A 14,683-nucleotide genomic window follows, 5' to 3' on the forward strand; every position below is an offset into this window, starting at 1 on the left:
TTAACAACAAAAAATAGCAACAAAAAAAAAAAGAAAAACAAATAAGACGGCAGTAACTATTGTATTTTATTTTTGAATAAGATTTTTATTTTTTATGTACTTTATACAGACTTATTAAAACATGGAACTGAGTCTACACGTTTTTTTCCTGACATTAACTTTTATATCAAACACACCAAATGCTTTGGGACAAAGCGGTAAACTGTTTTAGTATTCAAGTAAGCAAGATTAAAAAGGAAAGATCAACAATAAAACAGCAGAAAAAAAATATTTTAAGGGAAAAGTTGTTATCTACAGCCATACATTCAAATTGATATATTTTTTTCTTTTTCAAACAAATTTTATTAATTACCAGTAACTAATGCATTTAATTACTTGGAGACGATGTTGAAGTGACTTTCATCTCTAAGAAGATTCTCCTCCCCTGAGTCTACCCTGACAGAAAATGGTGGAATGTTTCTGAATATTGTATTTGCTGAGTCTTTCTCCGTCTTCCAGTTTCCTCCCTTCGGCTGTGTGAAGATACTGCTGACTTTCATCCACGTTTGTCTTCTCCTGAACTTTCTTCCTGAAGCTTGTGACTTCTTCATGCTCTTCAACTTGTATGGTCACAGTTTTACCTTCCAGAGTTTTCACGAACACCTCAAAATGCCTGTGAATAATAAAAAAAAAATCCTGAATGTTAATAAATATAGATAGGAAAGATTAAATGAAAGTAAATGACTGAATGAGTGCGTTGTTAACATTTATAGCATAGGCTCAGTGTGTTTTGAGAACAAAACGGATCTATGAACAGGCTCTGAAGACTTAAATAAAACTTAAATACCCCCCTAGGCGTAGCTCTTTGAAACACTGCAATCCTTAATCTTCGCGAATATAGTTATTGTCATTCGTTACTTATTGTCATTCCCTGTATTGGGTAATACAATAAATACAAAAGAAAGAAAGATTATGCAAGTATGTTTTAAATAATGCGAAACAAATCTTAAGCTTACCTTTCAACCCATTCTTGGGTACTCGTCTGTGGGTCTTTTCGCTCAAAAGGCAAGGGCTCACCAAGTTTCATTCCATTTCCACTTCCTGATCCACTTCCTATTCCACTATCTGGACTAACCACAGAACTGTTTGACCCTGCATCATTTATAAGGGTATAGTGAATCTCAGCGCCACGTACTTCTGAATCGCCCATTACACTTGAAGGTGGTGAACCTTAGAATGAAATAGTTTTTTTTTTTTATATAAATCCATTTATTTAGAATAACTAAATATGAAAATGTAGCCAAAAACTTTATTCATTCTTCAAACTGAGACATTATTTTTGTTTAATCCTATACTCTTAAGCGAGCAATTCTTGTATGTATGTATGTATGTATGTATGTATGTATGTAAATTTTATATATATTTTTGTATATATATAAATTTTATTTCAAAAACGGCTCTAACGATTTTCTTTAAAATTTCAAGGTATGTGCATATTATTGAGAAAAAAATTCTCAACTCATTGGCCACATCGGGAAAACTCGAGGTCGACCGTTATATCGGTTTGAAAATGCCTCATTATCGAAAAATTAATTTTGGCTAGAATATTTTATGAATGAAAAATTTCCATGACGTAAACGGGAAAAACGCTGCTTACGTCACTAGGCTTACCGCAGTACACTAAAATATTTCTTTGCAAACAATAACGAGTTTTAAAGGATCAATAGACCTAATTAAACATTTGCGCACCATCTTATTGTAGATTGATTTATTATAGAAATATGAAAGAAAAGTAATGAAATTAAATGTGCCGATATATGATTAGTTATTGTGTTTTAAGTGCTTAATAAGTTGTTTACACTTTAATTGTGTAGAGCGGTGTAGATACCTTTTACTTTGTTGTTTATTTTGCTGGTGACCTCCAGCTGTCTCGTCCTGAGGCCCCATGCAATCAGGTGCTCTCTTCTATGTCAGCTAAGTCAAGTTTGCGCCATAAGCTGGTCTTTTAAGGGTTTCGGTGTTACGTCAACCACTTTTTAGCTGACCAAAAAAGACTGCCTTTGGCATGCGTTCGTCTGAGATTCGTCTCCCATACAGGATACTGCTCTGTCCAGCGTAACTGTCGGACTTAAAGAATTCCCTCTATACAAAGGCCGCGGATACACATTTGAGACCAAAAGAAAATTTGCTGCCGAGGACAGACGCAGACGCTAAAAGAAAATCTTAATCGAGCACCGCGGACAATGGTTATGCTTGCCCTGGATGTGGCAAGATATGTAGGTCACAGCTGCAATCCTCATTAATTTTCGGACTCTAAGACAAGCCTTATTATTATTATTATTTTGCTGGTGAATTATTACCATGTGTTCATGCTTCAGTGTCTACCTCTCCCGTACCAAAACAAAGGAAATGGTCATAACACAGCTTCTTTACGCCCTACTTGCTCACACTAAACATGATATCCATCTAGCGGTCAACGAGTTTGCGTACACTGCAGCCTCTTTTGATTTAACTATAAACTTCGGTAAAAAGCTTGGAATTAGGGCGTGTTGACGGAAGGCCCAGGAGAGATCTGAATGGAGAGATCTCTAAAAGTAGGCCATATCCCTCCACGGGCTGTAGCACCACTGGAATGGATGGATGGATGACAAAAGCCGTTATGAACTTCTTATAGTCCCACAGGCACGTATCCCGTATGGGGGACAAACATATTTTTCGGCGTAACGGATGCCCCACGGAAACGTTTCTTTAGAAAACTAAAGCAAAGATTTAAGTCTATTAAGAAAATATTTGTCATTTTACTTTGTCACAAAGTGCCTGTTTTACCCTGTTACGTGCGCATGTTAATGTAAATGTGAAATGGTGCGAATGCGTGTTGAACGGAGAGGAAGAAAAGAAAATGGAGAAAATAGAAACGAAATAGTGTTCTAGTGTTCATGAGAATTAAAATGAGTTCTAAGCGATGACGTTGTTGTTTTAGTGTTAATGTACTGTTTAAAGAGTCTCATTCTAGAAAGGAACGTAACAAGTGGCGCCCAACGTAAAGGTAAAACCTACGTAGTCCTTTATACACAGTTGATCTCCTGTCAACAGATAGTAGAGATATCATATTATATAGTCTAGATCTAGCGATAGGATACTATTCAATTTGATTAATAGTAATAGAAAATGGCGGACAAGGCTGAGGTAGCAGCGTTGAAAGAAGAGGGAAGGTTGTTAGAGCTTGAAGGGGCAGAACTAAGAAAATACGTACAAGAAAGGTTGATGGAGAGGGAGAGATTAGCAATGGAAAGAGAAAAAGAAAAGGAGAGATTAGCAATGGAAAGAGAAAAAGAAAAGGAGAGATTAGACATGGAGGACAAAAGAGAAAGAGAAAAAGAAAAGGAAAGATTAGACAAGGAGGACAAAAGAGAAAGAGAAAAGATAGCCATTGAAAGGGAAAAGAAAAACGAATTAGTTGCCATTGAAAGAGAGAGATTGGCGTTCGAAAAAGAGACGGCCGAGAAAAAGTTAAAAACAACCCAAGAAAAAGAGAGGGATAAAAGAAAAGGGGAAACTACAGGGAACAAACTAGCAAAGTATAAAGGTGCGATATTTAAAGAAGCTAAAATGGACATAGACATTTTTTTGAAGAAATTTGAAATTGAAATGAGGGAACTGGAATACCCCGAAGACAAATGGTCATTCTTATTATCGAAGTCATTCGTAGCAGAGGTTCCATCGAAGATATGCATGAACCAGAGCAGCTATAGCGTGGTGAAAGAACAATTACTACGAACGTACGGAAAAACAGAGGCATACTACCGTGAACAATTTGTTAACTGTGCGATAGAAACAAATGATGACCCACAGACATTCCTGGACAGAATGACCAGTAGTTTTGAAAATTGGACTGAAACCGCTAAAATAGAAAAGACCTTTGACGGTTTAAAGACATTTCTAATGATAGACAAAGCAATTTATGAGTGTCAGGAGGAATTAAAAATATTTTTGTTGGAGAGGAAACCAAAAGCCATAGAAGACATAGTGAGACTGATAAGGGCTTATAAAGTGGCACATCCCGATAAGAAACTATCCAGAAGCAGTGACATAGAAGAAATAGTTGCATTTAACAGAACAAGAGATACACGTGACAACTACATCAACAATGGAAGACGATTTAGATATGATGAACAAAATAGATTTAGAGGACAAGGAAGGAACCAAATGGGTAGTAGACAAGGACATTTTTATAGTAACCGAGGGCGATACCAAAGAAATGTACAGGGAAGATACGGCGGAGTGAGAGATAGAAGAGATCAAAGCCTTTCAATGTTAACATGTGCAGGAAGCCTTGAGTATTTTGAGACTTTCGTGGGAAACAAAATAGCAAGGACGATACGAGATTCAGGCAGTACAATTGTGGGTGTTAATAAGAAATTAGTAGAAGAACAAGAATATACCGGCAAAACCAGGAATTGTGTGATGTTTGATGGGAAGACTGTACAATTACCAGTTGCTAGAATTAAAATTGATACACCATATTTTACTGGAATTGTGGATGCATGTGTAATAGACCATGCTCATATTGATTTGATTATCGGAAATATTCCAGGTATAAAGAATTGCAATGAAAAGGATATGGGAAATTGGAAGAAGTGTTTCGGAATGAGTATTACTCGATCCAAATGTAAGGACCTGGATGCAGGAGATCTGGAAAAATTATTTCAGTTACCAGATAAGAAAAAAAAAAAAAGAAGGATTAATAGGAAACTCAGAAACATTAGAACGTAATGATGTAGTATTCAACAAGGAAAGGTTTATTACAGAACAAAAAAATGACCCAGAGATGCGTCAGTTGGCCCAGAAAGGAGGTAGAGGAGGAAGATTTTATATAGAAAGAGGAATTTTGGTAAGAGAAATTGAGTCACAAGGAAGAAAAATTATACAGGTTGTTGTACCAGCTGAATTTAGAAATGTTATATTGAAGAATGGGCATGATGAAGCATATGCAGGCCACATGGGAATTCACAAAACAAAACAAAGAATATTTAGGGACTTTTATTGGCCATCTATTAGCAAAGACATCAAAAATTATGTGTTATCGTGCAAAGTTTGTCAAATGAAAGGCACTAAAAAAATCAGAGCTCAATTACAAAAGGTAGATATACCAGAAAGGCCATTTAGGAAGATTGCGATTGATTTGATTGGACCCATGCCGGTGATATCAAATAGGGGTCATCGATATATTCTAACTGTAATAGACGTTTGCTCAAGATGGCCAGAAGCGATCCCACTAAAAAGAATTGAAGCCAGTGATATAGTTCAAGCGTTATATACATTATTTACACGGTTTGGATTTCCTGAAGAGGTACTGTCAGATAGGGGCACACAGTTCCACTGCCAACTAACGACAACATTTTTGAAAATGTTTGGAATTCGGCAATGGTTTACAGCCCCGTACCACCCGCAGAGCAACGGTATTTGTGAACGTTTTAACTGTACGTTAAAGAAAGCGTTGTCGAAAGTAGCAGATGACAATCCCAAAGAATGGGATGTGGCATTACCCTCAATACTTTTCGCATACAGAGAGAGCCGTAACGAAACCACGGGGTATTCGCCATTTCAGATGATTTATGGAGGAAATCCAAGAGGCCCAATGACAATCCTAAAAGAACTAATACTCCCACAAGAACATGTTGGAAATAAAGAAAGTTACGATATAGTGACAGAAACTAGAAATAAAGTAATAAAGGCTTGTGAGGAAGCGAGCAAACATGTGCTTGATAAAAATGAACTAACACAGTCTAGGGTGAATGAACACAGGAAATTGACCAAACTAGAAGTAGGTCAAGATGTTTTGGTATTACTAAAGGATAAGGAGAATGTACTATTCACGAAATGGTTGGGTCCTTATAAGGTAACAAGGAAAGTTAGTGATGTGGATTATGAAATTAATATTGATTCAAGGCTGAAAATATTTCATGTGGATATGCTAAAAGAATTTAGGTCGAAACAAAAAAGTGAAAAAAGCAGTAAAGAAGACCCATTGGTCATGGGTACATCCGTGAGTGTAGACATTGAGACAGAAGAAAGATTGGGACACATAGAAACAATTTCAACCGATGCCAGTCAAACATGGAAAGATGTGGAAGTGAAGGGAATTTCGTCAGACAGAGCTAAGGAAGTAACAACATTATTAGAAGATTTTAAGAATATTTTTACAGATTTACCAGGAAAAACGAATATCATAGAACATGATATCAAATTAACAGGCAGAGTTCCAAATAAACTACCTCAATATGCTGTACCATTGCATCACAGAGAAGCATTACAGAAAGAAATAGAGGAACTACTTCAATTGGGAGTGATAGAACCATCTAATTCGTCATGTGCTGCACCAGTTGTACTGGTTAAAAAAAAATGTGGTAACATTAGACTGTGTGTAGATTACCGCCAACTAAATAAAGTTACAGAATTTGACCCATTCCCAATGCCACAGGCAGAGGAAATGTTTACTAAATTGAAAAAAGCGAAAATTTTCACCACGTTGGACCTTTCTAGAGGATACTGGCAAGTACCTCTAAAGGAAGAAGCTAAACCACTATCCGCATTTAAGACACCATTCGGAGTCTATCAGTGGAATGTGATGAGTTTTGGCTTAGTAAATGCCCCAGCCACTTTTAACAGGATGATGGCAAAGATACTGGGCCACAGAAGAGACACTATTTGCTATTTAGATGATATCTGCATCTTCAGTGAGGACTGGAACGAACACTTACAGAGTCTAAGAGAGATATTTGCTATTATCAAGGGAAACAATTTGACATTGAAACCAACAAAAATAAAAATTGGACTTAGTGAAATTCCTTTTTTGGGATACAAGATAAAAAATGAATCAATTACACCACTGGAAGAAACAGTTGCAAAAATAATGGATATTAGTGTACCAAAAACAAAAAAACAAATTAGAAGCCTTTTAGGTCTATGCAATTTTTATAGAAAATTTGTTCCAAAATTTGCAGAAATGATTGAACCTCTTACAAATCTTACCAAGAAAGGGAAATCTAACATTATAGTTTGGTCTGAACAATGTCAAAGATCGCTAGACAAGATTAAGAGGGTGTTTTCTGAAAACCCAATATTAAAATTGCCCGATAGTACTAGAGAATTTATTTTGGCAACGGATGCTTCATCCATAGCTATAGGGGGCTGTTTGATGCAAGAGTATAGTGGAATTGCACACCCTGTTTTTTATGTAAGCAGGAAACTAACCCTTGAAGAGTTAAACTATGCAACTATTGAAAAAGAGGGGCTGGCAATTGTGTGGTGCATAACAAAGCTAAGTTTTTATCTGATGGGGGCTAAATTCCAATTATGGACTGATCATGCTCCGTTGGCATTTATTAATTTAAATAAATGTGGTAATAATAGAATTGCTAGGTGGGCATTACAACTGATGGACTATAAATTTGAGATCAAGACAATACCAGGGAAAGAAAATGTTGTGGCAGATACATTATCACGATGTACTTAGGTTGGTGAGATTGTGTAGGGTATATAATGATTACTTACATGCTGTTAAGAATTAATCTATTTTATTGTTTACAATTGTAAATTCTGGCACGGAGTGTAGTAGATATTCCACAGAGGATTGTCCAATTGGGAGTATACACAACAATGATTAGTGAACAGATATAGATTTAAATTGAATTATAGGCGGGGAGTGGTATTAACGAAATCTGCATGATTACATAGAGATATGCATAGATATATATATATGTGTCAATTGTTCATAATAACAATTAGTATTGTGATTGTTACTGTCACAATGGGTGAATATAAATGCTATATGTTAAATCTAATGTTAGAATTGTATTGGTATTAATATGTCATTGTGTATGATTTTGTTTTGTAGTACATTATGGTTCTCTATGTTACAGAGAATTTAAAGTAGTTTTAACTTGGAATAGGCTGATAAGATATGTGACAATTTATATTTGGGACGTTCGATGTACATCGAACTTGTTAAACAGGGGGGGTGTTACGTGCGCATGTTAATGTAAATGTGAAATGGTGCGAATGCGTGTTGAACGGAGAGGAAGAAAAGAAAATGGAGAAAATAGAAACGAAATAGTGTTCTAGTGTTCATGAGAATTAAAATGAGTTCTAAGCGATGACGTTGTTGTTTTAGTGTTAATGTACTGTTTAAAGAGTCTCATTCTAGAAAGGAACGTAACATACCCTATAACGTAGAGATTTGCGTCACTTGATGTTTCGTACTAAAGACATAATGAATATACTAATTCCATAATTAAATGTCTGAACGTAACGATCTGAGAAGTTACATAGCAAAGACTTTCTTCCAAGCCAATAATAGTTGGCCTACAATAGTTTTACGCAAAAGATGGATTGTAAAACTATAAGACGGATGTGAGCTGTGGTTGGTCTAGACTATAGGAGGACTTAAGAGACTTTATATTTAATCGCCATGTACAATTACATTTAGAACTAACAGAACACTAAAGCAACTCTTCAGATTAGTAGTCTTTATCCGATCGTTCATTTTCGTAATTACAACAATAGCCCAATAGTTTTACGCGAAAGAAGCAATGTAAAACGTTAAGACGTGAGCTGTGGTTTTCTATAGGCCTACTGTTGGGGGGACTTTCTATTCTAATCGCCATGTACAATTACATTGAGAACTGACAGAACGAAAAATAAACTCTTCAGATTGATAGTCATTACTTGATCGTTCATTTTCCTAATTACAACAATATTCCCAAAATGACTTCGGGTATATATCCTTCCTTAACAAATTATTCATCCGAGCGAGGCTCGGTCACCTGATATTATAATCCTATACTCTTAAGCGAGCAATTCTTGTATGTATGTATGTATGTATATATAAATTTTATTTCGAAAACGGCTCTAACGATTTTCTTTAAAAGTTCACGGTATGTGCATAATAGTGAGAAAAAAATTCTCAACTCATTGGCCACATCTGGAAAACTCAAGGTCGACCGTTATATCGGTTTGAAAATGTCTCATTATCGAAACATTTATTTTGGCTAGAATGTTTTATGAATGAAAATTTCTATATGACGTCAATGGGAAAAAAAACTTGACACCGCTTACGTCACTAGGCTCACAGCAGTACACTAAGACATTTCTTCGCAAACAAGAAAAAGTTTTAATGATTCAATTGGCGTAATTAAACATTTGCGCATCATCTTAATTTACATTGATCCATTATGACACTATGGAAGAAAAATAATGAAATATCTTTTATGTATGATTAGTTATTGTGTTTTAAAGGCTTTATAAATTGTTTACACTTGAATTGCGTACACCCGTAGGTAGCTTTAAAGAGAGTTTGATATGTGATCATGGATAGTCGTGCTTTTGGACGCCTCCAAGCGAGAGTCTGGTGAAATAAATCTACGAAAATTAGTGTCAACCAGTATTCTCTCAACACATCTATGTGGATCTGAGACATGAGTACTTTATAGAAAGCAACTAGGACTTCTTGAACGACTTCACCAAAGACCACAATACAAACAGCGATATTCTTGCAAAATGGTATGAAAATCGAGTCCGAAGATAAGTGAGGAATGCAGTATTTCCCTTTGCTGTGCAGCCCCAACTGTGACCTACATATTTTGCCACATCCAGGGCAAGCATAACCATTGTCTGCAGGTGGCCAATTTAGATTTTCTTTTCGCCGTCTGCGTTTGTTCTCGGCAGCAGATTTTCTTTTTGTCTCAAATGTGTATCCCGCGGCCTTCGTGAGAGACCTCCAGCTGACCACCTTTTAGCTCACAAAAAAAGACTGCCTTTGGCATTCGTTCGTCTCCCATACGGGATACGTGCCCTACCCAGTGCAACTGTCGGACCATAAGAAGTTCCTCTATACTGTCCATACCGGCGTTGGCAAGGACATCGCTGTTTGTAGTGCGGTCCTGCCACCGTATGTCCATGATGGAGTGCAAGTATCTTTGGTGAAAGCGCTCAAGAAGTCGTAGTTGTTTTCTGTATAGTGTCCATGTCTCAGAGCCATAATGAATATATTAATTAAATATTAAATGTCATGAAGTAACCATTTTAGAAGTTTTACTGCAAAGACTTTCTTACAAGCCTATAATAGCCCAATAGTTCTACATGAAAGAAGCAATGTAAAACGTTAAGACGTGAGCTGTGGTTTTCTATAGGCCTACTATTGGGGGGACTTTCTATTCTAATCGCCATGTACAATTACATTGAGAACTGAAAGAACTAAAAAGCAACTCTTCGGATTGATAGTCTTTACCCGATAGTTCATTTTCGTAATTACAACAATATTCCCAAAATAACTTCGGGTAAATATTTTTCCTTAACAAATTATTCATCCGAGCGAGGCTCGGTCACCTGATATTGAGCCATTATACTTAAATATACAGATAAAGGTGTTAAACATTTGATATTTCGTCCTTACCTTACCACTTTGTATTATTATTCATAAAAGTTGAAACTTACAATAAATGCAGTCAAAAGGTTAATATTTTAAAATTTCCCTTTAGAACATTGGACAATGGGCCTAATAGCACTTCATACATATGTGTATTTGTTTTTCATTAGCCCGCAGTTAATGAGGGTATTATGTGGCCAGCACAACGACTAACCGATTTTATTAACGCCCGTAATTAAAAAGGCCCTAGTCTTTACATAGATTTGGACCCGGGATCCCTTCGATAGCCAATCGCTCTACTCCATTACAACTCAGCCACCGCATAGTGTTACATTTCATGCATTTATTTCCCTTTATTAGTGTGTGTGTGTTGGTCTTATATTCAATCCTCCATAGATATGAATACGCACACTGCATATACGCTCTTTAGTTGTAACCAATCTATATATTTCAACATTGATCTTAAATAGGTGTTCTTAACGTTGTTTATAATTTGTCCTGATTATTTGCAAAATCATTTTTCATCCTTTTCATTTTCTTTTTTTTTGTATCGAGTTTTATTATACCATGACAACATTTCACATCTCTTTATTTATTATTTATTATTTCTTTTATCACATTTTATTACGCAAATATAATGGAAAATTTAAACAGATCTTAGTTATAAATGGTTAAACAAAGAGTAAACTAAGTTTCCCTTTCAGACCTTGCGATCTTTAGGGCTGATGATGGAAAGGTCATTAATATCAAATGACGATCATTTTAAAATGCATTTCTATACATATGGATTATAGTTTCAATCAAGGGATTTAACATAAAGAGAAATAAATACCATTTATAGTGCCTACGTGATAAATGTATACAGACCTATGATAGTGGAGTCGGAGGTGACACTTCTTAAGCTTTCAGTTTCTGTCACGTCACTGACACCACTGTCAATGTCCATGTCATCACATTCACTGGTCAGTTTGGACATGTTAGTTTAGAAATCCTATCAAGCACACAAAAGAATGGAATAAATACAAGAATATGCTAGATAGACAGATAGACAGATAGACAGATAGATAGATAGATAGATAGATAGATAGATAGATAGATAGATAGATAGATAGATAGATAGATAGATAGATAGATAGGTAGATTGATGGATGGATATGTAGTGCTGTTAATTATACATTTTATTTGATCTGGTGCGAGGAAAGACAAATAATAATTTGATATAAAATTTAGAACAGACAAGACAATGAAATTCAATATGGCGATTTTTCAGATGTCCAAATAATTTTATTGCCAACGTAAGATGTTAGATAATGTTACTCTTTGAACTTATGCGTCGCTAGATGCCTAGATATATAGGAATGTGCGTGTATTTTAATTTCTTTGTACTGTTTATCAACAGAAGAACATCACAGACAAACATTATTACTAATGGTAGGAAGTCCTAAAATAGTTTTATGACAAAATATCCATTAGGTTTTAGGCTTACGACCCAACATTCAGTGGGATTCATGTTCACAATTCTATCCTAGGGATAAAATATATAACCCAATACTAAAGATCTAGGTTCATGGTCAAGTTCTAGGGATTAAGATTCTTGACCCAATCATTGGTAATGAAGTTGATGACCCAATCCCATGTTTGTTACCTCTTGTTTCAGAAGGCAAACTCATTAGTCATCCTACTACCATAGCCACAAGTAGAAATAATGTAATAGTGATTCTTACAAAGGTTAGCAAAATTAAACATTTCGTGTAAAATTAATATTGATTACGTTTGTTATAACCAGAAGATACATTATTACACAGCTTATATTAACTCAGTTGAAACTTTGCATATTTATTCATTGTCTCAAGCAACACATAAATGGATTGAAAAAATGACAAACTATTTTATCAATTAATTGTTTTCTGATTAATTTTGTTTTAATAAAGACAGTACTAGGGGAGACAATCCTTGTGTAGAGATTTTAGTCATCTCCCATAAAAGTGAGTCTAAAGATAGATTGGTATAAAACCTTTTATTTACAAAGGCGAATGTCGAAGTCATGGAGACTTGAGACTTCGAGTTTGAAATAAGGTTGACCAACATTTTTCGTTTAATTGCTTTTGAAAAGCCACAACAGAAATAATCTCACGGATACCCCTCTCCTCCAGCATCCCCCCCATCCCCCATGTAGTCCACACAAGTGATTGGACCATAGCACATTGAGCATTCTAACAGTACGAAATTGCGTTAAAAATATAATATTATAATATAAAAAATATTATATTATAAAAAATACAAATATTTTCAATCGCACACATTTTTTTTTATTCTAGATTTATTACAAATTAATAACACGATTGATTTAATATTATTGATTTGATTAATATAATCTTTGATATTTTAAATGTTTTTTTTTAATTTTATATTTTTTATTGAAAACTGATGTAGGTCTATGTATCTAGACAGTGTACTAGACAATAATTTTATAAACATGTAAACCATTTTACATTTAAAAACTAAATATATTATGATAATGAAAGATATTTCTTACATTGCTAAATTGTACCAAACCACAATGTCATATATTCAAAATTAAAGGTTTATGGTTGAATCATTATAAGACTTAGTGCCTATACTATTATACACAAACATGTTTAATTACTATCTTTACATTATTAAAGAATATGTTATGATCTCATGTGTAATTTATATTACACTTACAGAAATATTCTATGCTAAATAACTACAAACAAAAATTCTAATGCATTAAAATGAAAAAAAGTAATTTACCTGCTCAGGTGTAAGAATCAAATGCATTTCTTGATAAATGAATGTGCTTATAAAGCGTAACGGAACAAACAGGTTGAAACTGAAATTATAAGGCAATGTGTATTTCATACCCCGAACATGACGATAAGAGCTATAAATAGGCACAACGTAAAATTAAAATAGGAAAGATCCGGAGAAATACCCGCACTTACTTTTTAGTTTTGTTGCTATTTGTAGAAATGTTATTACTGATATAATGAGAAGAATAAACAGTTATTTGACCTATAGTTTCGAATACAGAAACGAATTGTGTATTACATTTACATTCATTCTATTTCGTTCAATAAAATATTGAAAATAGTCTTTATATAATCATATATGATAAAACCTGTTTTCAATATTGTAGTCTAACTATATATAAGTTAACAAAATATATATAAAGTCTATTTCATCAAATTATTTTGAAATTCATTTATACATTGTTATAAACTTGGTGGTGGCACAGAGAGGGGTAGTGGTGTGTGTGTAGTCAGCCGACGCAAATCTCCCCAGGCCAGCGCTAAACGAAAGGTCAACCGTGATGAGTTACGACTGTCAGCCGAGTCGAGTGTCAACAGGACAGTTCGGGAAGGATCGCCGTCGTGAACGGAGCTCAGGAGCGTCACGAGAGTCGTAGTCATCTGACTACCTAGAAACGTTGAGCGGCGTTCTGTCCGGTTCGAGAAGGCCAGTAGGGACCCTATATAAGAGCGGAGGTGTCGCAGTCAAGACGGTTCACGGCAGGCGTTCAGAGCCCGGTTCACTACAGTCCGGTTGACTACAGCACAGTTCAGCGGTGTGGTTCTGTACGGAGCATTACGACGGTTCAGTGCGGAGTACTATCAAGTACAGTTGAGGCGAACGGCGTCTTGATCTTGGTCTGTAATCGAGTCCGACACAACGAGCCTAGTGTGTGAAGTCAGTCCTGAACTGTTGAACCCAGTGCAAGCCCGGAACGAGACGGAGAGGCCAGTGCAAGAGTCGATACGGCGGAACGGTGTTATCGGAGAGATATTTGTACAGTGTACGTGTTGCCAATTGTACAGTATTGGCTGTTATTTATTCAACTATTAAAGTGTTACGTTACTTTGGAGCCCTGAGTTGTCAAGTTCTTTAAGTTGGTGGTGTAAGTTGAAGTTTGCAGAGAGCCTGGATAGTGAGATTCGTAACAATACATATAAATGCACTAGCTAGCTGTGCATACTATCTTTCAATTCACATTAATACTGTATTATACATTTAGATTTCTTTTTTTTTTCACTCCCAATTGAGGAATTACAACAAGAGTTAGCTATTTCTGAAACCGACTTTACGAATTTTTTTTCTTAATTTATCATCGTCTGTTTACATGTCACATTTCACCACACATGAACAGTTGTACTGAATTAAGTTTTTCAACTAATTACACTCGTGCATAATGTTCGGGAACTGTGGAACTAGCTTACTGTTTGTTATCCTCGTGACTGCTTTCAAATTACAGACAGT

At 35.4% G+C, this 14,683-nt stretch overlaps 3 protein-coding genes across 3 annotated transcripts in view; 1 reads left to right on the forward strand and 2 right to left on the reverse strand.

The window, feature by feature from the left end:
- LOC106069203 (phospholipase A and acyltransferase 4-like) overlaps positions 1 to 14,683 on the forward strand; it is a 410,743-nt gene that overhangs the window by 225,065 nt on the left and 170,995 nt on the right. The window lies entirely within an intron of this gene.
- The window catches only part of LOC106057891 (toll-like receptor 8), a 130,408-nt gene that overhangs the window by 101,199 nt on the left and 14,526 nt on the right, over positions 1 to 14,683 (reverse strand). The window lies entirely within an intron of this gene.
- On the reverse strand, positions 319 to 13,317 carry LOC106063311 (uncharacterized). The gene is made up of 4 exons (XM_056009459.1): positions 13,181 to 13,317; positions 11,273 to 11,396; positions 996 to 1,209; positions 319 to 652 (listed from the first exon to the last, which is right to left on the reverse strand). The coding sequence occupies exons 2-4, from the start codon at positions 11,379 to 11,381 to the stop codon at positions 406 to 408; spliced, it is 570 nt and encodes a 189-aa protein (XP_055865434.1). The 5' UTR covers positions 11,382 to 11,396; positions 13,181 to 13,317; the 3' UTR covers positions 319 to 405.

This window comes from Biomphalaria glabrata, chromosome 14, assembly GCF_947242115.1.
Source record: "Biomphalaria glabrata chromosome 14, xgBioGlab47.1, whole genome shotgun sequence".
Lineage (NCBI taxonomy): Eukaryota > Metazoa > Mollusca > Gastropoda > Planorbidae > Biomphalaria > Biomphalaria glabrata.